This window comes from Oncorhynchus mykiss, chromosome 7 (assembly GCF_057628025.1).
Source record: "Oncorhynchus mykiss isolate SJ-2025 chromosome 7, ASM5762802v1, whole genome shotgun sequence".
Lineage (NCBI taxonomy): Eukaryota > Metazoa > Chordata > Actinopteri > Salmoniformes > Salmonidae > Oncorhynchus > Oncorhynchus mykiss.
This window is the reverse complement of record NC_143028.1, coordinates 64,332,508-64,358,525: the sequence shown is the minus strand read 5'-3', so window position 1 is coordinate 64,358,525 and position 26,018 is coordinate 64,332,508. Positions and strand designations below refer to the sequence as shown.

The window sequence follows — 26,018 nt, the reverse complement described above, 5'->3', positions numbered from 1 at the left end:
TTCATCGATATACTCCTATTCGTTCATTTATCATCTACTTCAGCTAGAGATTCAGCTACAGTTCAGACAGATAGAAAAAAACATAGAGTAAGTGGAAATTACTGTACAGAGCATTCAGAAAGTATTCAGATCCTTTGACTTTTTCCACATTTTGTTAGGTTGCAGCCTTATTCTAAAATGGATTAAGTAAACATTTTTCCTCATCAATTCACACACAACACCCAATAACGACCAAGCGAAAAACCGTTTTATAGACATTTTTGCAAATGTATTAAAAATAAAAAACAGAAATAAATTATTTACATAACAATTCAGACCCTATGCTATAAGACTCGAAAAATTGAGCTCAGGTGCATCCTGTATCCATTGATTATCCTTAATTAAGATGTTTCTACAACTTGATTGGAGTCCACTTGTGGTATATTCAGTTGTTTGAACATGATCTGGAAAGGCACACACCTGTCTATATAAGGTCCCACAGTTGACAGCGCATGTCAGAGCAAAAACAAGCCATGAGGTCGAAGGAATTGTCCGAACAGCTCCGAGACAGGATTGTGTCAAGGCACAGATCTGAGGAAGTGCACCAAAAAATGTCTGCAGCATTGAAGAATTGAAGAAATGGAAGAAATGAAGAAGAAATGAAGAAATGGAAGAAGTTTGGAACCACCAAGACCCTTCGTAGAGCTGGCCGCCCCGGCTAAAATGAGCAATCGGGGAAAAGGGCCTTGGTCAGGGAGGTGACCAAGAACCCGATGGTCACTCTAAACAACTCTAGCTCCAGATATCCTCTGTGGAGATAGAATAACTTTCCAGAAGAACAACCATCTCTGCAGCACTCTACCAATCAGGCCTTCATGGTAGAATGGCCGGGCCGAAGCCCCTCCTCAGTAAAAGCCAAATGACAGCCTGCTTGGAGTTTGCCAAAAGGCACCTAAAGGACTCTGGTCCGATGAAACCAAGATTGAACTCTTTGGCCTGAATGCCAAGCGTAAAATCTGGAGGAAACCTGGTGGTGGCAGCATCATGCTGTGGGGATGTTATTCAGATGCAGGGAGAATAGTCAGGATTGAGTGAAAGATGAACGGAGCAAAGTACAGAGAGATCCTTGATGAAAATCTGCTCCAACAGTACAACGACCCTAAGCACACAGCCAAAACAACACAGGAGTGGCTTCCTTTGGGACAAGTCTCTGAATGTCCTTGAGTGGCGCAGCCAGAGCCCGGATTTGAACCCAATCCAATATCTTGATCTTCCTGTCTGGGTTGGCGCCCCCCCCCCCCCCCCCTTGGGTTGTGCCGTGGCCGAGATCTTTGTGGGCTATACTCGGCCTTGTCTCTGGGATGGTAAGTTGGTGGTTGAAGATATCCCTCTAGTGGTGTGGGGGCTGTGCTTTGGAAAAGTGGGTGGGGTTATATCCTTCCTGTTTGGCCCTGTACGGGGGTATCATCGGATGGGGCCACAGTGTCTCCTGATCCCTCCTGTCTCAGCCTCCAGTATTTATGCTGCAGTAGTTTATGTGTCGGGGGCTAGGGTCAGTTTGTTATATCTGGAGTACTTCTCCTGTCTTATCCGGTGTCCTGTGTGAATTTAAGTATGCTCTCTCTAATTCTCTCTTTCTCTCTTTCTTTCTCTCTCTCGGAGGACCTGAGCCCTAGGACCATGCCCCAGGACTACCTGGCATGATGACTCCTTGATGTCCCCAGTCCAACTGGCCGTGCTGCTGCTCCAGTTTCAACTGTTCTGCCTGCGGCTATGGAATCCTTTTTTTTTAGCCCTTTTTCTCCCCAATTTCGTGGTATCCAATTGTTGTAGTAGCTACTATCTTGTCTCATCGCTACAACTCCCTTACGGGCTCGGGAGAGACGAAGGTTGAAATTCATGCGTCCTCTGATACACAACCCAACCAGCCGCACTGCTTCTTAACACAGCGCGCATCCAACCCGGAAGCCAGCCGCAGGCTGGGTTTCTGTACAGCACTTTGAGATATAAGCTGATGTACGAAGGGCTATATAAATACATTTGATTTGATTTGATCTCTGGAGAGACCTGAAAATAGCTATGCAGCGATGCTCCCCATCCAACCTGACAGAGCTTGAGAGGATCTGCAGAAAAGAATGGGAGAAACTCCACAAATACAGGTGTACCAAGCTTGTAGCGTCATACCCAAGAAGACTCAAGGCTGTAATCGCTGCCAAAGGAGCTTCAACAAAGTACTGAGTGAAGAGCCTGAATAATTACGTAAATAGTATTTTAAAGTTTTTTTAAATTTTCATTTGCTAAAATAACATAAAAAAGGTCTTTGCTTTGCCATTACGGGGTATTGTGTGTAGATTTATGAGGAAAATAAACATTTGAATCAACTTTAGAATAAGGCTGTAACGTAACAAAATGTTGAAAACGTCAATGGGTCTGAATACTTTCCAAAAGCACTGCATGTACGACTATACTGTAGGTTATGTTACTGTGAGGTGCATGCATACCCCGGTGTTTGGCTGTGTCTGTGCCTCTGGAAAGGTTGCTCTTGTGGAGTCCCTCCAACACATCCTGAACTCTCCAGAACTCCTTCTGAATGTGTCTGTGGATCATCTCACTCTGATGGAGGAGAGAAGGGGTGGAGTATGTAGAGAAGATGAGGGAAGTAAAGGTGATTGTAGAAGGATAGAGGAGAGAAGAACATTTGAAGTATAATACTGAATAGATGTAATAATGTTAATAACTTGTTGTTATTGTAGTCTTCTATTAGAAAACAAGTCAGGGAGTGATGTAGCAGCAGTGAGGCAGCTATAAGACCAGAGGTAGTGTGAGAGAGTGACACCAGGTAGCCTTATTGTCTAAGAAAACAACAGGGTCACACTATAACAAAATGTAGCAACAATTTCACAAATGAAAACCTAAACATGTTTTTTTGTTTATTGGACAAGTTCAGGTCCCCCCTTCCCGTTTTGGCCCGTTTGCTTCTGTTTCATTCCTAATGAAAACAACCCAGTTTTATTGAGTGGATCACAGACACTGCACTCTTATGGACATTCACTTAACAGTTCACCACTATGAGCCAGGTGAAACTCCATGGAGAGGAGGGGGGCAGACAGGTATTTAATGGGGCAGGTTGACTGTACAGTCGTGGCCAAAAGTTTTGAGAATGACACAAATATACATTTTCACAAAGTCTCCTGCCTCAGTTTGTATGATGGCAATTTGCATATAGTCCAGAATGTTATGAAGCGTGATCAGATGAATTGCAAAGTCGCTCTTTGAAATGCAAATGAACTGAATCCCCAAAAAACATTTCCACTGCATTTCAGCCCTGCCACAAAAGGACCAGCTGACATCATGTCAGTGATTCTCTCGTTAACACAGGTGTGAGTTTTGACGAGGACAAGGCTGGAGATCACTCTGTCATGCTGATTGAGTTCGAATAACAGACTGAAAGCTTCAAAAGGAGGGTGGTGCTTGGAATCATTGTTCTTCCTCTGTGAGCCATGGTTACCTGCAAGGAAACACGTGCCGTCATCATTGCTTTGCACAAAAAGGGCTTCACAGGCAAGGATATTACTGTCAGTAAGATTGCACCTAAATCAACCATTTATCGGATCATCAAGAACTTCAAGGAGAGCGGTTCAATTGTTGAGAAGAAGGACCGTCTCCTTAAGTTGATTCAGCTGCGGGATCAAGGCACCACCAGCACAGAGCTTGCTCAGGAATGGCAGCAGGCAGGTGTGAGTGCATCTGCACGCACATTGAGGCAAAGACTTTTGGAGGATGGCTTGGTGTCAAGAGGGGCAGCAAAGAAGCCACTTCTCTTCAGGAAAAACATCAGGGACAGACTGCAAAAGGAACAGGGATTGGACTGCTGAGGACTGGGGTAAAGTAATTTTCTCTGATGAATCCCCTTTCCGATTGTTTGGGGCATCCGGAAAAAAGCTTGTCCGGAGAAGACAAGGTGAGCGCTACCATTAGTCCTGTGTCATGCCAACTGTAAAGCATCCTGAGACCATTCATGTGTGGGGTTGCTTCTCAGCCAATGGAGTGGGCTCACTCACAATTTTGCCTAAGAACACAGCCATGAATAAAGAATGGTACCAACACATCCTCCGAGAAGAACTTCTCCCAACCATCCAGGAAGAGTTTGGTGACGAACAATGCCTTTTCCAGCATGATGGAGCACCTTGCCATAAGGCAAAAGTAATAACTAAGTGGCTCGGGGAACAAAACATCAATATTTTGGGTCCATGGCCAGGAAACTCCCCAGACCTTAATCCCATTGAGAACTTGTGGTCAATCCTCAAGAGGCGGGTGGACAAACAAAACCCAGCAAATTCTGACAAACTCCAAGCATTGATTTTGCAAGAATGGGCTGCCATCATTCAGGATGTGGCCCAGACATTAATTGGCAGCATGCCAGGGCGGATTGCAGAAGTCTTGAAAAAGTAGGTTCAACACTGCAAATATTGACTCTTTGCATCAACTTCATGTAATTGTCAATAAAAGCCTTTGACACTTGTAATGCTTGTAATTATACTTCAGTGTTCCATAGTAACATCTGACAAAAATATCTAAAGACACTTCAGCAGCAAACGTTGTGAAAATTAATACTTGTGTCATTCTCAAAACTTTTGGCCACGCCTGTACTTTATACATTCTAGGTGATATCATCAGAAGTATGATGATAAATAGGACATGATGAAAATTAATGTTTGTGGTAATTTATTGTTGATGAGTGATTCATATTCGGTTTAAATGACTGATTAGGAGGAAAGGTTGGACTCACCTATTAGCAAACTAGGATAACACTGTGGTAAGTGACTGGAAATTAGCCAACATACAGCAATAGAAACTTTAAAATGGAACCACACAGGTGTGTTCATGAGCAGGTGAGATTAGAGATTAGAGTTCCATTCTAGTAATTTCCTTTCAAAGCTTCATATTCAGTGTTCGACTAGCGACTGGTTAGAAACACAGGTTTTGGTAACTTTGTACGCTACAATAAAACATCAGAAGCTTTAGGTGGGTCATAGATTAAGTGGCCAATGTACCTGCCCGCCTGTGTTGAGCTGTTCCCACAGGTCTCCATGGATAGCATTGACCTCGTCCTCCAAAGCTTCAAACTCCATCCGACTGGTGGTCAGAACCTGGACAGCAGGGGAGAGAACACACACTCAGATCCTGGAACACACACTTAGACCCTGGAACTATGAACACTATCCGTGTTTTTCCTAAATCAAAAAGAGGCTTGGTTGGTGGGTGTGGCAATAGGCACAGTTTTTCATACGCATGAAAAACCCTGACTGTATGCTGAAGCCTCCATCCAGCCTTATAGTCACTTTCTAAAGCAACCATACAATATCTATCACACTGGAGTAGGAGAGTTGTCCTCTGATGGTGATCAGATCTTATAGATGAGATGTTGTCATATTTTAGATTCATCCCCCATGTAATTTATACAGGATACCTTAAAGGGATCTCCTTTATAGATCTATAGATTATAGATGATATCTAATGGATCACTATGGATTATCATGAATTATCCCTGGCTATGTGTTTTTCTTACGCTGGATGCCTGGGAGAGTTCTCCTCTGATGTTGATGAGCTGGTTCTGCAGTGTCTCCTTCTTCAGCTGTAATTTGTCTGCAGCCAGCAGCTGACCCCGGTACAGCTCCATCTCCTGGTGTGTGGCCACCAGCGCACCCTCTAGGCTGTCCTGGGAACAGCAGGTAACATCGGACATGTCAGACCATGGGTTGGCTACTTTTATGGAGTTCTGTTTACCATCTATATAAATGATCTCCCACTTGCTTGCCCACAAGTTAACATACAGAAAGTTGTATCTAACTTTATGTATGCAGAAAATACAGTTATGTATGTACACTCAAAAAATAGACAACTAGTTGTTAACAACTAGCTATGTTACATGTTTCTAAATGAATGACTAATTCTTGCCTGCATTTGTATTTGTATTTAGAGGTCAAAGGGTTCAAATGTAATTTTAACAAATCGACTTCTCTAAGAAATCAATTGATTCTTCCCAACTGGCTGTTCTTTTTTATTTATTTTTTATTTATTTTTTTACCCCTTTTTTCTCCCCAATTTCATGGTATCCAATTGTTGTAGTAACTACTACTCTCTTGTCTCATTGCTACAACTCCCGTACGGGAGAGACGAAGGCTGAATGTCCTCCGATACACAACCCAACCAGCCGTACTGCTTCTTAACACAGCGCGCATCCAACCCCGAAGCCAGCCGCACCAATGTGTTGGAGGCTACACCGTGCACCTGGCAACCTTGGCTAGCGCGCACTGTGCCCGGCCCGCCACAGGAGTCGCTGGTGCGCGATGAGACAAGGAGATCCCTACCGACCAATCCCTCCCTAACCCGGACGACAACGGACCTCCCGGTCGCGGCCGGTTACGACAGAGCCTGGGTGCGAACGGCACAGCTGGCGCTGCAGTACAGCGCCCTTAACCACTGCGCCACCCGGGAGGCAACTAGCTGTTCTTGTTAATGGGGAGAATCAGAAAGTTGTATCTAACTTCATGTATCTCGGCATCATTTTGGACTCCAACTTGACATTTAAGAAACATGTGAAGGTGATTAACACTGTCAAGATTGGATTATTCAACTTTAGGTTTGTAAGACCTTTCCTTCCTCTGGAGAACGCCAAACTATACATGCATGCTGTGATCTTCTCACACCTGAGATATTGCCTCACATGCTGGTCACAAGCAGGAGCTACTATTCTGAAACCAATTGAATCACTCTACAAACAAACACTTAAGAGTTTTGATAACAAACCAAACATTTGTCACCTTTGTCATATAATTTACAAACATCATTTATTTAGTCAGGATAGTTTAAGTATTATGTCGATGCAAGCCTGGTCTTTAACATTCTGCATGTTCTTGCCCCTCCACCCCTAAACCGGCATATCATGCTCAAGGAAAGCCCCTCCACCCCTATACCGGCATGTCATGCTCAGGGAAAGCCCCTCCACCCCTATACCGGCATATCATGCTCAAGGAAAGCCTCTCCACCCCTATACCGGCATATCATGCTCAAGGAAAGCCCCTCCACCCCTATACCGGCATATCATGCTCAGGGAAAGCCCCTCCACCCCTAAACCGGCATATCATGCTCAAGGAAAGCCCCTCTACCCCTATACCGGCATATCATGCTCAAGGAAAGCCCCTCCACCCCTATACCGGCATATCATGCTCAAGGAAAGCCCTTCCACCCCTATACCGGCATATCATTCTCAAGGAAAGCCCCTCCACACCTAAACCGGCATATCATACCCAAGGAAAGCCCCTCCAGGATAACAAGAACAGTAACTCGAGGGGGTTGTGTTGTCCCTTTTTAACACAGTAAAATTGGTAAATCGGCCTTCTCTGTTAGAGCTACAATATACTGGAATACTGGAATGCAATGCCCATGGACTTGAGAAGTTGCACTGATTGTTGCTCAAATCTATCCAAACCAGTAGACGAGTTATCTGTGGTTCCTCATGTAAGATAACAGTTGAGGTTGTTGTTAGAATTATATATTGTTGAATGTAATGTATTTGTATGTTGTATTGTTTTAGTGAGTATTTGTATAGTGGCTGTGTAGGCCCTTACCTGCCCAGGGACAACAGTTGCAAATGAGCTTTTGGCTAACCTTGGCACATTTACATGGATTTTGCATTATTGTAAAATTGATGTTGATTAATGTGCATTGTCCCTTATAAATAAATAAATACAATACATTTCGTAAAAGGATATACCAATAGACATGCGGTGTCTTCAGCTGGACTCGCCTGGACTTTGACATGTTTAGAATGCTGGAGCTGGCACAGTACGAGGGGAAGATTTTAGTGGTAAAACTTCTCTATCTACCTTGTCCATCCTCAGCCTGTGGACCACTGCTTCCTGGTCCTTTAGAATCCTGTTCTGCTCACACAGACGACCCAGAAGTTTCTAGAGAGAGAGAGCGAGTAAGGTGAGAGCGAGTAAGGTGGCTGAAGGTTGAGGTGGCTGAAGGTTGAGGCTGTTTATATGACAGTTTGATGGAGGGACAGGGCCTTACGCTGGTCTCCATCTCGTTGAGTTTCAGTGTAGGGTGCAGCTCCCTGTAGGGGTCATGGAATGGAGGCACCTGGGAAAACAGAGACAGGATTCTTAATACTTACATTATATCAACCAGATCCTAATCAAACTAATCCTTTGTGGACCAATGGTTAATGAAACAACACACTCATCATTTTACAGAAGTCTTCAGTGAGCCATACAGTAGGAATGGCCCAGACTCACCCAGTTGTAAACAACACACACATCATTTTACAGAAGGCTTTAGTGAGCCATACAGTAGGAATGGCCCACACTCACCCAGTTGTAAACAACACACACATCATTTTACAGAAGGCTTCAGTGAGCCATACAGTAGGAATGGCCCACACTCACCCAGTTGTAAACAACACACACATCATTTTACAGAAGTCTTCCGTGAGCCATACAGTAGGAATGGCCCAGACTCACCCAGTTGTAAACAACATTTTATCAAGGGTGTAGCACAGAATAGAACAAGTAATAACAACACCATACCATACCATGTGCGTAGTACATGCATAGTATATTTAGCCTGCAGGTGATTTTATTTGCCCCCCCCCAAGTTTTCTGCATATTTTATTTGGCCCACCAATTTTTTATATTTTTTCATGTTGGACGTAAAAGACTAAAGACACCAGCAAATCAGCTCCAAGTGATTTTCATTTTGGATTTTTTTATTTATTTTTTTACTTTTTCTCCCCAATATGTAGATACAATCTAGTCCCATCACTGCAACTCCCCTACGGACTCAGGAAAGACGAAGGTCATGCATCCTCCTAAACACAACCCTGCCAAGCCACACTGCTTCTTGACACACTGCTCACTTAACCCAGCCACACCAATGTGTTGGCTGGAAACACAGTCCAGCTGGCGACAGAAGTCAGTTTGCCAGCACCCGGCACGCCACAAGAGCGCAATGGGACAAGGAAATCCCAGCCGGCTGAACCCTCCCCTATCCCGGACAACGCTGGTCCAGTTGTGCACCGCCTCATGGGTCTCCCGGTCACAGCTGGCTGTGACACAGCCTGGGATCAAACCCAGGTCTGTAGTGACACCTCAAGCACTGCAATGACCGCTGTGCCACTCGGGAGGCCCTGGAAATCTTATCAAATGTATTCCTACACATTTGGGCTTCTTGCGGTCAGTTTGCATTCTACTTATTATTTGTAATTATGTTCTGGCCCCCTAACGATCCGCTCAAGAAATAATTGGCCCGCGGCTGAATCCAGTTCATGATCCCTGCAGTAGGGTGAACTGGAATGCTTACCCCCTCTGTCAAAATGTCAAAGGTCATATCCAGGTCATCTATTTCAGTTTTCCCAACCCTGGTCCTTGAGTACACACAACAGTACACATTTGTATTGTATCCCTGGACAAGCACACCTGATTCAACTTGTCAACTAATCATTAAGCCCTCAATGAGTTGATTGAGGTTTGTATGTCAAGGGCTACAACGAAACTGTGTTTTGATGGGGGTACTTGAGGACCAAGGTCGGGAAACACTGATCTATGTCCTTATGGGGGACTGTGATTGGATGGTATATGAAGGAGGATATGACATCACAGTGGAGAAAGAGGGGTACAACAAAGAGGGAGGGTGGTTGGGGATGTTGTAAAGCACTGACACACTATTAAGCTACAGCACAAGACAGGATATGACATAGAACACAGATGGAAAGACAAAGAAACATAAAGCACTGTGAAGCAACATGGAGAACTAAAATCGCAAATGAATTGGTAAGACAAAGAAACCAAAAGCCAGTTCTGTGGATAGAGCCTAGCATCTAAAAGCCACATGCTAGAATAGGGGTGTGTAGGCTTGGGCTGTGTAGAGCTTGCGGGAGACTATGGAGTGGGAGGGGAAAATCCTTAACAGCTTCTACCCCCAAGCCATAAGATTGATGAACAATTAATCAAATGGCCACCTGGACTATTTACATTGACCCCCCCGCCCCCATTTGTTTTTACACTGCTTCTACACGCTGTTTATTATCTATGCATAGTAAATTCACCCCTACCTACATGTACAAATTACCTCAACTATCCTGTACCCCCACACATTGACTCGGTACTGGTACCTCCTGTATATAGCCTCGTTTTTGTTATTTTATTGTGTTACTTTTTATTATTTTTTGCTTTAGGTTATTTATTAAAAACTTTTCTTAGCTCTTTCTTGAACTGCATTGTTGTTTTTATTTTTTTAACCTTTATTTAACTAGGCAAGTCAGTTAAAGACAAATTCTTATTTACAATGACGGCCTACCCCGGCCAAACCCTCCCCTAACCCAGACAATTGTGCACAGCCCTATGAGACCTATTCGGCGCATATGACAAATAAAATGTTATTCAATTTGATTTGATTCTGTCTAGACTACACCTGAGCCCCACGCCCTAAATCACTAGTGACTAGAAAAGCCCTGAAGAGGGCAGTAGTTGACCTCTGCGGAAAGAGAGAGCCTGCACAAGGAGTTATACTCTGATACCAGAAACCATGTGGCTACAAGGCAAACAACCTGTGCTACAATGATCCAGACATCTTGGAAATGCATATTAGGGGAAGGGGAATATTGTGAGGGTATAGGGGTCTTTGAGTGGTAATGTTTCCTTCCTTTGGGTTATGGCGTGACTGGGTCATGGTTAGAAACACTATTTGTATTTCCATGATGACTCATGCGAAAAGTTGAAAGGCTTTAGGTGGGTCCCAGTGGAAAGAAAATAATTTGGGGACCACTGTGGGGCCTGTGGGTCTTGCTGAAACCTGCCTCTCTGGGACACTCTCTCCTCTCTTACTCTTACTTGATTTGCTCTAGAGGAGGATTGCTCCACCATTCTGGTTACCATGCCGACAAGGTGATCTCCATCGCTCACCTGGGGCGAAACACACTATCCATCATTCTCCTGGTTGTCACAGTAAAGACAGGAGCTTGGCCGCAGTAACAGTCCCTGACTAGTGTGGTTCTATTCTAATTTGAATTTGAGAATCAAATTGGTTAAATCGAAGAGACAACTTTCTGTTTGTGTTTAATGTTGAAAAAAGAGTTCCAGTACTTGTAGATCTGATGGGGTGTGTATACTGCATTACCAGAGACTGGTCATAACCATAAGGTGTAAGCAGTCAGTGACAGTGAGACAGTGGAGAGAGGGTAATAGTGGGAGTGAATCTGGAATGTGGTTGTGAGAAACAACAGGTTTTTAGCAGGTAGCAGTGTGGACAACATGGACAATACATCTTCCACACGACAATACATCTGAATGCTGTGGCAAACATCACACAAATGCTGTCAACCACACTTTGTGAGGGGTTTAGTGTAACCAACAGTTTATGGGTGATCCAAATGTAATTATTCTCATGTTCTCAATATGTCTAGACTCTACCTTCCCCACCCTTTTTGGTCTCAGTAGCTACAGTGCCTCCAGAAAGTATTCAGACCACTTGACATTACCACATTTTGTTATGTTACAGCCTGATTCTAAAATGTATTAAATAAACAAAAATCCTCAGAAATCTGCACACAAAACGCCATAATGAAAAAGCAAAAACAGAAATACCTTATTTACATAAGTATTCAGAGTGTTTCCATTGATCATCCTTGAGATGTTTCTACAACTTGATTAGAGTCCACCTGTGGTAAATTCAATTAATTGGACATGATTTGGAAAGGCACACACCTGTCTATATAAGGCGCATGTCAGAGCAAAAACCAAGCTATGAGATCAAAGTAATTGTCCGCAGAGCTCCGAGACAGCATTGAATCGAGGAACAAATCTGGGGAAGGGAACCAAAAAATGTCTGTAGCATTGAAGGTCCCCAACAACACAGTGGCCCTCCATCATTCTTAAATGGAAAAAGGTTGGAAGCACCAAGACTCTTCCAGGAGCTGGCTGCCCAGCAAAACTGGGCAATCAAGGGAGAAGGGCCTTGGTTGGGGAGCTGACCAAGAACCCGCTGGTCACTCTGACAGAGCTCTAGAATTCCTCTGTGGAGATGGCAGAACCTTCCAGAACGATAAAGGACAACCATCTCTGCAGCACTCCACCAATCGGGCCTTTATGGTGGCCAGGCGGAAGCCACTCCTCAGTAAAAGGCACATGACAGCCCGCTTGGAGTTTGCCAAAGGCACCTAAACACTCTCAGACCATGAGAAACAAGATTCTCTGGTCTGATAAAATAAATATTGATATCTTTGGCCTGAATGCCAAGAGTCACCTATGGAAGAAACCTGTCACCATCCATACAGTGAAGCATGGTGGTGGCAGCATCATGCTGTGGGGATGTATTTCAGCGGCAGGGACTGGGAGACCAGTCAGGATCCAGGCAAAGATGAACGGAGCAAAGTACAGAGAGATCCTTGATGAAAACCTGGCCCAAAGCCCTCAGGTCCTCAGACTGGGGTGACGGTTCACCTTCCAACAGGACAACGACCCTAAGCAGACTGCCAAGACAACACAGGAGTGGCTTCGGGACAAGTCTCTCACTGTCCTTGAGTGGCCCAGCCAGACCCCGGACTTGAACCCAATCGAACATCTCTGGAGAGACCTGAAAATAGCTGTGCAGCAACACCCCATCCTGCATGACAGAGCTTGCATCTGCAGAGAAGAATCTGAGAAACCCCCCAAAAACAGGTGAGCCAAGCTTGTAGCGTCACACCCTTTACCTCCCTTCTCACCTCATTTGCTCACATTGTATATAGACTTGTTTATACTTTATTATTGACTGTATGTTTGTTTTACTCCATGTGTAACTCTGTGTTGTTGTATCTGTCAAACTGCTTTGCTTTATCTTGGCCAGGTCGCAATTGTAAATGAGAACTTGTTCTCAACTTGCCTACCTGGTTAAATAAAGGTAAAATAAATAAATAAAAAAGAAGAATCAATGCTCTAATCGCTGCCAAAGGTGCTTCAAAAAAGTACTGTGTAAAGGGTCTGAATACTTATGTAAATCTCACAATCCCGTTTTTTTTTTTAAATATATAAATTCGCTAAAATGTCTAAAAAACCTGCTTTTGCTTTATCAATATGGGGTATTGGGTGTAGATTGATGAGAAAAAAAAATCAATCCATTTTAGAATAAGGCTGTAACGTAACAAAATGTGGAAAAAGTCCAAGTCTGAATACTTTCCGAAGGCACTATAAGTTACCAAGCTTTCTCACTGGATACAAACTAGTTGAATCAACGTTGTTTCCAAGTCATTTGTTAGTTACCTAGCTTTTACAATGTATTGTGACATAGCACGTATGTGTAAAATACATTGAATTTTGTTTGGTGTGTTAGTGTTCATGTGCATGAGTAGAGGTAGTGGTAGAGCTGTGCTCAGAGATGCCTACGGCACATACCTGTTGATCGAGGTACTCCAGGTTTCTCTGGAGCTGCAAGTCTAAAATGTCCTCCTGATACAAGCAGCAGCAGTGACAGCAGCAGTGACAAGGACGAGGACAGTGCAAGACCCAGTACCAGAGAAACCAGTGAAACCAGTAGCAACAGCATCAGTGGCACCAGCAGACGCAGAGACAAAGAGTACAAGGAGAGAGAGTTGTGTTTGTAGAGAAAAAGAGAGAGTAACAGAGACAGAAATAAAGAAAGAGACAGACAGACAGAGAAAGAGAGAGTGAAAGAGTGACAGAGACAAAACAAAAGATAGACAGAAAGAGAGAAGACAGAAAGAGAGAAGACAGAAAGATTGGACAGACATATGAACTCACACCAGATACAGCAGTGAAGCACACCTATAACATACCTTTAGAGACACTGCTGATCTTATTTTAAGCACAGGTAGCTGTCGAGGACAATTTTCCCGCTAAGCTCGTGTAGGTGTGTGTGAGGGCTGTAGTCAAGTGTCTCACAAACTTGACATTGGACTCATTGGTCTGTGTCTCTTGATAGTGTAACACGCTTTGGGAGGACGTACCATTTTGCTGTGGAGAGAGGGGGAGGCAGGGTAGTTGTAGTGGTACATTCCTTGGCTTAGCGACCTCCTGTCTCCAGGGTAATCATACTGAAATAAGAGAAATAACCGGGATGTTCTATGATCACTGGGTTAGCAACACAAAGAAAAATCTTCACAAATTACACATCTTTACTATAACTTTGGCACTCATTTCAGAACCGTGATGTCATTTTTCAAAACTCAAGACACAGAACTCACATCCGATGATCAAAATGCACATTTTTCAAAACTAACACTTTTTCCAATTGCTTGGATACAATACACATAAAGCTAAGATCATTTGTTCATTGAACTAAAATCACCTGTTCAAAATGACACAACTTAACCTCAGTGTTACCATTTCAAAATGCAATTCACACATTACAATTGAAATGACTGTCTATTAATTTCATTATAATGATCTAACTATCAATTGATACAACTGCTCAAAATGATAAGTAACTGTTGCATTACTCTTAATGTATAGTTTTATGGAAACTGACGAACAATATTCCATGTTTAGATCATGAAAGTTTCAGGATAACGAGATCCATTGACATCAATTACCGTGGAACATGAACCAATTGGACTACATTATCTATGGATGTAATATTTCATCATCATTCTTTATCAGACACTGTTTCTATGTCCCATGTACCACTTTTCCGAACCATGTTTTCAGATTTGACATTACTGACATTTGACAGTGCACTCACCGGCCACTTAATTAGGTACACCTATCTAGTACTGGCTAGGACCCCCTTTTGCCTCCACAACAGCCTGAATTATTCACGGTGTTGTACGTTAAGAGATGCCCTTCTCCACACCACTGTTTTAAACGGCTGTTATTTGAGCATGTGGCTTTTCTGTTAGCTTGAATGAGTCTGGACATTCTCCTCATTAACAAGGTGTTGTTGCCCACAGAACTGCTGCTCACTGAATGTGTTATGTTTATCGCACCATTCTCTGTAAACTCTAGAGACTGTAGTGTGTAAAAAAAAAAGAAGCTGGAGGGCAGCTGTTTCTGAGATGTTGGAACCACCATGTGTGGCACCAACAATCATACCACGGTCAAAGTTGCTGAGATTACGCATCTTGCCCAATCTAATGTTTGGTCGAACAATAACGAAAGCTCTCTACTCTATATGTTGAGTTGCAGGCAGCCACATGATTTGCTGTTCGAAGGAGCAGGCTATTTGCGTTAACAAGCAGGTGTACCTAATAAAGTGGCCGGCAACTGTATGTATGCAGGCCCTTGTAATTGCTTTTTCAATACTGACAACTCGTTACTGATGATTGATTTCACATTGTGGTATGAGTATATAGTGAAATGAGTGGTATCCACCTACAACAACATAGTGATAACATGGAGCCGGCAGGTGATGCATGTCACAACAGAGGTCAAGCAGTGAGAGGAGGAAGACGAGGAAGACATAGTGGCCAAACAAATGGCAGGGGACAAGCACCCCTTCTGAGAGGTGGTCGTGGGCCTCGTTTGAGAGGTGTGGGGGAACGTGGTAGAGGACAAGGCCAGGGACCAAGACAGCGGCAGCAACAGCAAAGAGTGTCCAATGAAATCCGAGCAATAGTTGTAGACCATGTCGTAAATCATGGCATGACAATGACTGAGGCAGCTACAATGATTCAACCGAACCTCAGAAGATCATCTGTGGCCTCAATCATCAGAACTTTCCACAATGAGAACCAGTAAGTCTTCAGAATGCACTAAACATTAGGCTACTCTCAATTGTTAAATGACTGTATACTACATGCCAATGTGTACCTCAGAGTAGGTGATGTGACTAAATGTGTTCTTACTGTAATTTTCCCTGCAGAATTGAGACTAGGCCAAATAGGGGACGCAGAGGCAGAATTCTGACTGACCAACAAGAGCGGGCTGTGGTCAATTTGGTTCAGGCCAGAAATGATATTCACCTTACAGAAATTTGGCAGCACATCTTGAACAATAACGACATGTTCAACAATGTGGAAGCCATAAGTTTGCCGACAATTGCACGCATGCTGAATAGGCACCAGGGGTCTCTAAAACAGCCATACCGTGTGCCTTTTGAAAGAAAAACAGTTATACCGTGTGCCTTTTGAAAGAAAAACAGTTATACCGTGTGCCTTTTGAAAGAATAACAGTTATACCGTGTGCCTTTTGAAAGAAAAACAGCCATACCGTGTGGCTTTTGAAAGAAAAACAGTTATACCGTGTGCCTTTTGAAAGAAAAACAGTTATACCGTGTGCCTTTTGAAAGAAAAACAGCTATACCATGTGCCTTTTGAAAGAAAAACAGCTATACCGTGTGCCTTTTGAAAGAAAAACAGTTATACCGTGTGCCTTTTGAAAGAAAAACAGTTATACCGTGTGCCTTTTGAAAGAATAACAGCTATACCGTGTGCCTTTTGAAAGAATAACAGCTATACCGTGTGCCTTTTGAAAGAAAAACAGTTATACCGTGTGCCTTTTGAAAGAATAACAGCCATACCGTGTGCCTTTTGAAAGAAAAACAGCTATACCGTGTGCCTTTTGAAAGAATAACAGCTATACCGTGTGCCTTTTGAAAGAAAAACAGCTATACCGTGTGCCTTTTGAAAGAAAAACAGCTATACCGTGTGCCTTTTGAAAGAATAACAGTTATACCGTGTGCCTTTTGAAAGAAAAACAGTTATACCGTGTGCCTTTTGAAAGAAAAACAGTTATACCGTGTGCCTTTTGAAAGAAAAACAGCTATACCGTGTGCCTTTTGAAAGAATAACAGCCATACCGTGTGCCTTTTGAAAGAAAAACAGCTATACCGTGTGCCTTTTGAAAGAAAAACAGCTATAACGTGTGCCTTTTGAAAGAAAAACAGCTATACCGTGTGCCTTTTGAAAGAATAACAGCCATACCGTGTGCCTTTTGAAAGAAAAACAGCTATACCGTGTGCCTTTTGAAAGAAAAACAGCTATAACGTGTGCCTTTTGAAAGAATAACAGCTATACCGTGTGGCTTTTGAAAGAAAAACAGCCATACCGTGTGCCTTTTGAAAGAAAAACAGCCATACCGTGTGCCTTTTGAAAGAATAACAGCTATACCGTGTGCCTTTTGAAAGAAAAACAGCCATACCGTGTGGCTTTTGAAAGAAAAACAGCCATACCGTGTGCCTTTTGAAAGAATAACAGCTATACCGTGTGCCTTTTGAAAGAATAACAGCTATACCATGTGCCTTTTGAAAGAAAAACAGCCATACCATGTGCCTTTTGAAAGAATAACAGCTATACCATGTGCCTTTTGAAAGAAAAACAGCTATACCGCGTGCCTTTTGAAAGAAAAACAGCTATATCGTGTGGCTTTTGAAAGAAATGCAGACAGAGTGAAGCAACTGAGGGCTGAGTATGTTCCTGATGCCTGTTGTGAAAAATTCTACATCATTGTAATTCTCTTTCCAAAATGTATTTCTAGAGGGTGATGGAGCTGGATGCTGATAAAAACCTTCACAAATTCCTATTTTTGGATGAGGCAGGCTTCAACCTGGCCAAGACAAGGAGGAATTTCATTGGCCAGCGGGCAACCAACCAAGTACCTGGACAACATGGGGCCAACATCACCATGTGTGCGGCTATATCGGAAGACGGTGTGGTGGGACGCAGACCTCGTATTGGATCATATAAAGCAGCTCTCCTTGTGTAACCTTCTTGATGAGATAAATCAGGTCTGTAGAGCTGATGTCGTGGTGGGACACAAACCTCGTATTGGATCATATAAAGCAGCTCTCCTTGTGTAACCTTCTTGATGAGATAAATCAGGTCTGTAGAGCTGATGTCATGGTGGGACACAAACCTCGTATTGGATCATATAAAGCAGCTCTCCTTGTGTAACCTTCTTGATGAGATAAATCAGGTCTGTAGAGCTGTCGTGACCTATGTCATTGCGTGGGATAATGTCAGGTTCTACCATGCTCAAATGGTGCAAGCATGGTTTCAGGCCCATCCACAATTTATCACCCTGTACTTACCCCTATACTCTCCTTTCCTTAACCCGATTGAGACATTTTTCTCCAAGTGGAGGTGAAAGGTATATGATAGGCGCCCTCAGGAACAAGCCACCCTTCTCCAGGCCATGGATGATGTATGCAATGACATCACGGCAGACCAGTGTCAGGCCTGGATTCACCCTGCCCGAAGATTCTTCCCAAGATGTTTGGCCAATGAAAACATCCATTGTGATGTGGATGAGAACCTGTGGCCAAATCCACAAGACAGAGTTGATGGAAATATAGAAGTACAGTAATCAATTCTTTGTTTTGTTTTTTACAGTAAGTCAAGTGAGGAACACTGCAGCTGACGTTTTACTGTAGTTTTTTATTTTTTGTAGCTAATTATTTTTGCTTTGATTCAAAGAAACCTATGTTGTGATTTTATTGTATTTCATCAATACATTTAAGATTTTGTTAAATGATTCCACTGTGTCTGTTGTATTCTCTCTACTAGTCATTTTACAGTGATGTATTTATGTGTAGTACCATAATGAAACATCACATATTTGGTACTAGAATATTTAATGATTGTACAAACAACTACACAGTGAAACTATCAGTATCTTGTGTGTGGGTGATCTAAATTAATGTTCCTATGGTATTTCATGATAAACAAGATATTTGAAAAAATGATTCTGCATGTGCAAGGTTTCTTTAATGATATGAATGCACAATGCAATGTTTTGACCATTGAACAGACTGTGTTACAAGTGATGACCGTTTTGAGTTTTGTGTCTAGAGTTCTGAAAAATGACCTCAAGGATTGGAAATTTGTGCCAAAGTGATTGTAGAAAATTGTAACACATCTACCATCTGGTCTTTTTTCCCAAAAATGATCGTCAGGCATAACAAACATACCCTGACACAGCACGCACACACACACACACACACACACACACACACACACACACACACACACACACACCCTCTCCCCCCTCTCACCTTGGGTGAGCTCAGTGATCTCCTCAGTCCGTACACAGAGGGGTCAGCGTAGATCACATCCTCCTGTAGCCTGCTTGGTCCTCTGTCAAACCGGGCCGAGGGTGAGCGGATGGGCGAGGCAAAGCTATGAGGGCCGGGTGAGCAGGGACCACCCGAGGATGAGGAGGGGGACCTGGGGACGGACCTAGACCTGGGCTGAATGGAGAGACGCCTCATGGAGGTCTGGGCTACATCCATCTGGTTGTAATAGGCAGGGCCGGGTGGGGGACCGTATGGGTCTCGAGGGGGCGGGGGTCCATCCCGTAGTGAGCATCTCTTGTCCTCATTGGTCCAGCGAGGGGGGCCCAGGCGGTCGTAGCCCACGGCTGACACAGAGCAGATGCTGTCAGGGCGTACGCCCAAGGGGTAGAGGGGGTACTGCTCCACGTAGCCCGGACCACCCACCACGCTACCGTAGATGCTGTAGTAGTCAGCTGGAACACCCCGGTTCACTGTGTAGTAACGGGAGGTACTGGGGGAAGATAAAGAGAGAGACAGAAAGATGGTTGAAGGGAGACATGTAGTTGTAGACACACAAAAACAGCTCTCTTACTCATCCTCTCTCCCATCCCCTCCTCTCTCTCGCTCTCTCTCCTGCTCTCTTTTTCTCTCTCTATCCTCTCGCTCCCATCCATCCCTCTCTCTCGCTCCCTCTTTCTCTCTCTCACCTGTTCATGTCCTCCTGCACAGCCATGACTCTGCGCTGGTTGACCCACTGCTGTAGCTGGGTCATGGAGCTCTTTCTCTGGGCCTGTCTCTCAGGGTTCGTCCGTGGCACAAAGCCCCGTCTCAGCACCACATTCTCAGGCTGCTCCCTCACCTCCCTCCCCTCTGTCATCCCTCCCTCTGGAGGTCCCTGGAGCGGCCGCCCGTTACCCTGGGGGGGTCCGTTTGGGGGACCGTAGGGGCCAAACCCATTGGGTTGGTGATGAGGATGGTGTGCACTCCCAGGTCCAGGCCCTCCTGTCCTCTCTCCCTCCATCCTCCCCTCCTGCTCTGAGTTGCTGGTGGAGGGAAGGGGCGTTTCCATGGCATCGACCCCGTTGACCTTGTGATGGGCGGGTTTTCGTGGTCCGGGCTCTGGGTCTTGGAAGTCCGTCGTCTGACTGTTGTCCTCGATGTATGTGTGTGTCTGGGTGTGTGGTTCAGGTCCTTTGGTTACCAAGGTGTTACCATGGAGTTCCGCTGTGGGTGTGGTGGCCTCTGAGTTGGTGGTCCTGTGGAGAAGGGAGAGAGTTAGCGTGTGTGTGTATTTGTGTGTTTGTATGTGTGTATTTGAACGTGTATTTGTATTTTAATATGGATCCCCAATGGTAGATGCCAAGGCAGCAGCTACTCTGGGTTCCAGCAAGAATTAAGCCAGTAATATACATTATAATATTTATATTTTAACATGAAAATACATTTTTCAACAGATCTTACAATACATTAAGGGGTTGTGTGTGTGTGTGTGTGTGTGTGTGTGTGTGTGTGTGTGTGTGTGTGTGTGTGTGTGTGTGTATGTGTGTGTGCGTGCATGAGTGCGTGCTTGTGTGTGTGTGTGTGTGCGTGCTTGTGTGTGTGTGCGTGCTTGTGTGTGTGTGTGTGTGTGTGCGTGCGTGCTTCTGTGTGTGTGTGTGCGTGTGTGCGTGCTTGTGTGTGTGTGCTTATGTGTGTGTGTGTGTGTGTGTGTGTGTGTGTGTGTGTGTGTGTGTGTGTGTGCGTGCGTGCTTGTGTGTGCGTGCGCATGCTTGCTTACGTGAGTATGAGTGTGTGCATGCGTGTGCGTGCTTACGTGTGTGCTTGGATGCTTGTTTACGTGTGTGTGTTTGCGTGCCTGTGTTTGCATGCTTACGTGTGTGTGTGTGTGTGCATGCTTGCTTACGTGCGTGTGTGCGTGTGTGCGTGCGTGCACGTGTGCGTGTGTGTGTGTGTGTTTTTGTGAGTGTGTGTTTTTGTGTGTGTGTGTGCGTGCTTGCTTACGTGTGTGCGTGTGTGTGTGCTTGTACACTATGTGTGCGTACCTCCATGAAGGGAGTATGTGGACTGCCTCGTTCATGGCGTCGACCCACTCCTCCTGTTCCTCAGCAGTCTCAGCGCTGAAGTAGTATGTGCGTGTTCCTGCGTGTTCAGCCTGCATACAGAACACAATGTGGCCCTTAATCTCACCTTCCTCCTCTTCCTCGTACCAAACCTGTAATAGACAGACAGAGAGGAGACACAGTGTTAGCCAGAGCCTTCCTCAATATGAAACATCATCATCATCATCACATACTGTGCTGTGATGCAAAAAAACATGGTCACAGGTCTCAAACACATGCATGTATTTTAATGTTGCATTGAATAATTGTCAATGATCAACAAATACAGCTTGACTATAGACAGCTTGACTAATAAACAGCTTGACTAGTACACAGCTTGACTAATACACATCATGACTAGTACACAGCTTGACTAATAGACACCTTGACTAATAGACAGCTTGACTAATACACATCTTGACTAGTACACAGCTTGACTAATAGACACCTTGACTAATAGACAGCTTGACTAATACACATCATGACTAGTACACAGCTTGACTAATAGACACCTTGACTAATAGACAGCTTGACGAATACACATCTTGACTAGTACACAGCTTGACTAGTACACAGCTTGACTAGTATAGTGAAGTAAGATGAAATAGTTGTATTGCTAATATCAGCAAATACTGCACAAAATGTTTAATTGACTGATGTATTGGTGAATAGTCACAATATTCAAACCACAGTCAGTTTAGATTACTCAGAAAACAGTCCAGGTTAGTTGTGAGTATCCAGCCTTTAGATGGCACTGCAGTTATCAAATCTGTGATGCATTGTGGATAAATTGTGACTGACTGATCTACAAAAAATAATAACTAGTTGTTTATAATGAAAGGTGATTTGTAGATCAGTCAATTGTGTCTTGCCTGCAATGTTGCCTGCAACACGTCAAAGCCCAATAATATGTAGTATAAAAACATTGCCCGGATCCACAGACTCTTGACAGTAAAACCAACCAGGTGAATCCAGCATCTCACTCTTTAACAGTTAGTGACCAACACCATGCAGTGAGCAGAGTAAGCATGCAGTTGGGAGAAGGAGAAGAGAAAGGGTGAATAAAGGGTGAAAACTACCTACATGGAACAAGATCATCTGGGTAACTCTACACAGGCACAATGGAAGACAGCTAAGCCCGGGGGTCCTCGCAGTTTGGGGAGTGAGGAAGGAGAGGAGAAATTGGTGAGGGTCCGAGGTTATAGAGGTGAAAGTTCAGAGGTCAGAGCACTTTCATTGGAGGGGTACGCAGAGGGTTATGGTGGGCAAGGGGTAAGGGTGAGGGTCCTAGAGAGAAAGGTAAGGGTAAGGATCATATTCTAGACAGAGGTAAGGGTAAGGATCATATTCTAGACAGAGGTAAGGGTAAGGATCATATTCTAGACAGAGGTAAGGGTTAGGATCATATTCTAGACAGAAGTAAGGGTAAGGATCATATTCTAGACAGAGGTAAGGGTAAGGGTCATATTCTAGACAGAGGTAAGGGTAAGGATCATATTCTAGACAGAGGTAAGGGTAAGGGTCATATTCTAGACAGAGGTAAGGGTAAGGGTCATATTCTAGACAGAGGTAAGGGTAAGGGTCATATTCTAGACAGAGGTAAGGGTAAGGATCCTATCCTTCACAGAAGTAAGGGTAAGGATCATATTCTAGACAGAGGTAAGGGTTAGGATCATATTCTAGACAGAAGTAAGGGTAAGGATCATATTCTAGACAGAGGTAAGGGTAAGGATCATATTCTAGACAGAAGTAAAGGTAAGGATCATATCTTAGACAGAAGTAAGGGTTAGGATCATATCATAGACAGAAGTCAGGGTAAGGATCATATCTTAGACAGAAGTAAGGGTTAGGATCATATCATAGACAGAAGTAAAGGTAAGGATCATATCATAGACAGAAGTAAGGGTAAGGATCATATTCTAGACAGAGGTAAGGGTTAGGATCATATTCTAGACAGAAGTAAGGGTTAGGATCATATTCTAGACAGAAGTAAGGGTAAGGATCATATCATTGACAAAAGTAAGGGTAAGGATCATATCTTAGACAGAAGTAAGGGTAAGGATCATATCCTAGACAGAAGTAAGGGTAAGGATCATATCTTAGACAGAAGTAAGGGTAAGGATCATATCATAGACAGAAGTAAGGGTAAGGATCATATCATAGACAGAAGTAAGGGTAAGGATCATATTCTAGACAGAGGTAAAGGTAAGGATCATATTCTAGACAGAAGAAAAGGTAAGGATCATATCTTAGACAGAAGTAAAGGTTAGGATCATATCATAGACAGAACTAAGGGTAAGGATCCTATCTTTGACAGAAGTAAGGGTAAGGATCATATCTTAGACAGAAGTAATGGTAAGGATCATATCTTAGACAGAAGTAAGGGTAAGGGTCATATTCTAGACAGAAGTAAGGGTAAGGATCATATCTTAGACAGAAGTAAGGGTAAGGATCATATTCTAGACAGAAGTAAGGGTAAGGGTCATATTCTAGACAGAAGTAAGGGTAATGATCATATCTTAGACAGAAGTAAGGGTAAGGATCATATTCTAGACAGAAGTAATGGTAAGGATCATATTCTAGACAGAGGTAAGGGTAAGGATCATATTCTAGACAGAAGTAATGGTAAGGATCATATCATAGACAAAAGTAAGGGTAAGGATCATATTCTAGACAGAAGTAATTGTAAGGATCATATTCTAAACAGAAGTAAGGGTAAGGATCATATCTTAGACAGAAGTAAGGGTAAGGATCATATCTTAGACAGAAGTAAGGGTAAGGATCATATCTTAGACAGAAGTAAGGGTTAGGATCATATCAAATCAAATAATTTTATTTGTCACATACACATGGTTAGCAGATGTTAATGCGAGTGTAGCGAAATGCTTGTGCTTCTAGTTCCGACAAAGCAGTAATAACCAACGAGTAATCTAGCTAACAATTCCAAAACTACTACATTATACACACAAGTGTAAAGGGATAAAGAATATGTACATAAAGATATATGAATGAGTGATGGTACAGAGCGGCATAGGCAATATGCAGTAGATGGTATCGAGTACAGTATATACGTATGAGATGAGTATGTAAACAAAGTGGCATAGTTTAAAGTGGCTAGTGATACATGTATTACATAAAGATGCAGTAGATGATATAGAGTACAGTATATACGTATACACATGAGATAAATAATGTGGGGTATGTAAACATTATATTAAGTAGCATTGTTTAAAGTGGCTAGTGATATATTTTACATCAATTCCCATCAATTCCCATTATTAAAGTGGCTGGAGTTGAGTCAGTGTGTTGGCAGCAGCCACTCAATGTTAGTGGTGGCTGTTTAACAGTCTGATGGCCTTGCAATAGAAGCTGTTTTTCAGTCTCTCGGTCCCAGCTTTGATGCACCTGTACTGACCTCGCCTTCTGGATGATAGCGGGGTGAACAGGCAGTGGCTCGGGTGGTTGTTGTCCTTGATGATCTTTATGGCCTTCCTGTGACATCGGGTGGTGTAGGTGTCCTGGAGGGCAGGTAGTTTGCCCCCGGTGATGCGTTGTGCAGACCTCACTACCCTCTGGAGAGCCTTACGGTTGTGGGCGGAGCAGTTGCCGTACCAGGCGGTGATACAGCCCGACAGGATAATCTCAATTGTGCATCTGTAGAAGTTTATGAGTGCTTTTGGTGACAAGCCGAATTTCTTCAGCCTCCTGAGGTTGAAGAGGCGCTGCTGCGTCTTCTTCACGATGCTGTCTGTGTGGGTGGACCAATTCAGTTTGTCTGTGATGTGTACACCGAGGAACTTAAAACTTACTACCCTCTCCACTACTGTTCCATCGATGTGGATAGGGGGGTGTTCCCTCTGCTGTTTCCTGAAGTCCACAATCATCTCCTTAGTTCTGTTGACGTTGAGTGTGAGGTTATTTTCCTGACACCACACACCGAGGGTCCTCACCTCCTACCTGTAGGCCGTCTCGTCGTTGTTGGTAATCAAGCCTACCACTGTTGTGTCGTCCGCAAACTTGATGATTGAGTTGGAGGCGTGCGTGGCCACGCAGTCGTGGGTGAACAGGGAGTACAGGAGAGGGCTCAGAACGCACCCTTGTGGGGCCCCAGTGTTGAGGATCAGCGGGGTGGAGATGTTGGTACCTACCCTCACCACCTGGGGGCGGCCCGTCAGGAAGTCCAGTACCATAGACAGAGGTAAGGGTAAGGATCATATCTTAGACAGAGGTAATGGTAAGGATCATATCCTAGCCCGAAGTAAGGGTAAGGATCCTAGACAGAAGTAAGGGTAAGGATCCTATCCTAGACAGAGGTAAGGGTAAGGATCATATCATAGACAGAGGAAAGGATCATATCCTAGACAGAGGTAAGGGTAAGGATCCTATCCTAGACAGAGGTAAGTGTAAGGATCCTAGACAGAAGTAAGGGTAAGGATCCTATCCTAGACAGAAGTAAGGGTAAGGATCATATCATAGACAGAGGTAAGGGTAAGGATCCTATCCTAGACAGAGGTAAGTGTAAGGATCCTAGACAGAAGTAAGGGTAAGGATCCTATCCTAGACAGAAGTAAGGGTAAGGATCCTATCCTAGACAGAAGTAAGGGTGAGGTTCATGTCCTAGACAGAGGTAAGGGTAAGGGTCAGGGTCATATTGCTGTGAAACTCAAGGATCCACAAATATCATGCAACAACTGCTATCCTGAAAGAAAAACTGGTTTTAAGGAGAAAATACATCCATTAGCTGTCCTGTCTCTTCCCTGATGTCATTGTGATTGGTAAAATAGCTCACACTCCGTTCTAATCTACACATCATCAACATGCAAAGGTAACGTGGGTGATATTTACGGTAATTTCTTTCATCAGTCACATGAGGTCAGTAGAACCATATCAGGTTAAAACTTCTTAAGCCTAGGCATCCCGCTAGCGGGACAACTTCCGGTGGAACTGGAGGGC

General features: G+C 43.8%; 1 protein-coding gene across 21 annotated transcripts in view; it reads right to left on the bottom strand.

The window, feature by feature from the left end:
- LOC110529011 (pleckstrin homology domain-containing family A member 6) overlaps nt 1-26,018 on the bottom strand; it is a 237,392-nt gene that overhangs the window by 35,872 nt on the left and 175,502 nt on the right. For 9 of the 21 annotated variants that reach the window (XR_016497387.1, XR_016497388.1, XM_090241734.1 and 6 more), the window contains 9 exons: nt 21,009-21,178; nt 19,674-20,222; nt 18,967-19,477; nt 13,985-14,071; nt 8,059-8,127; nt 7,869-7,949; nt 5,549-5,698; nt 5,034-5,129; nt 2,481-2,592 (listed from right to left, as the gene is read on the bottom strand). Coding sequence is in view for 18 of the 21 variants with exons in the window: in XM_090241734.1 (XP_090097860.1) it covers nt 2,481-2,592; nt 5,034-5,129; nt 5,549-5,698; nt 7,869-7,949; nt 8,059-8,127; nt 13,985-14,071; nt 18,967-19,477; nt 19,674-20,222; nt 21,009-21,178 (1,825 nt within the window). In the remaining 3 variants the exon portion in view is untranslated. Of the gene's footprint in view, nt 1-2,480; nt 2,593-5,033; nt 5,130-5,548; nt 5,699-7,868; nt 7,950-8,058; nt 8,128-13,412; nt 13,467-13,984; nt 14,072-18,003; nt 18,228-18,966; nt 19,478-19,673; nt 20,223-21,008; nt 21,179-26,018 lie in introns of those variants that run through there. The other 12 variants (XM_090241730.1, XM_090241727.1, XM_090241736.1 and 9 more) reach the window with 5 other exon arrangements.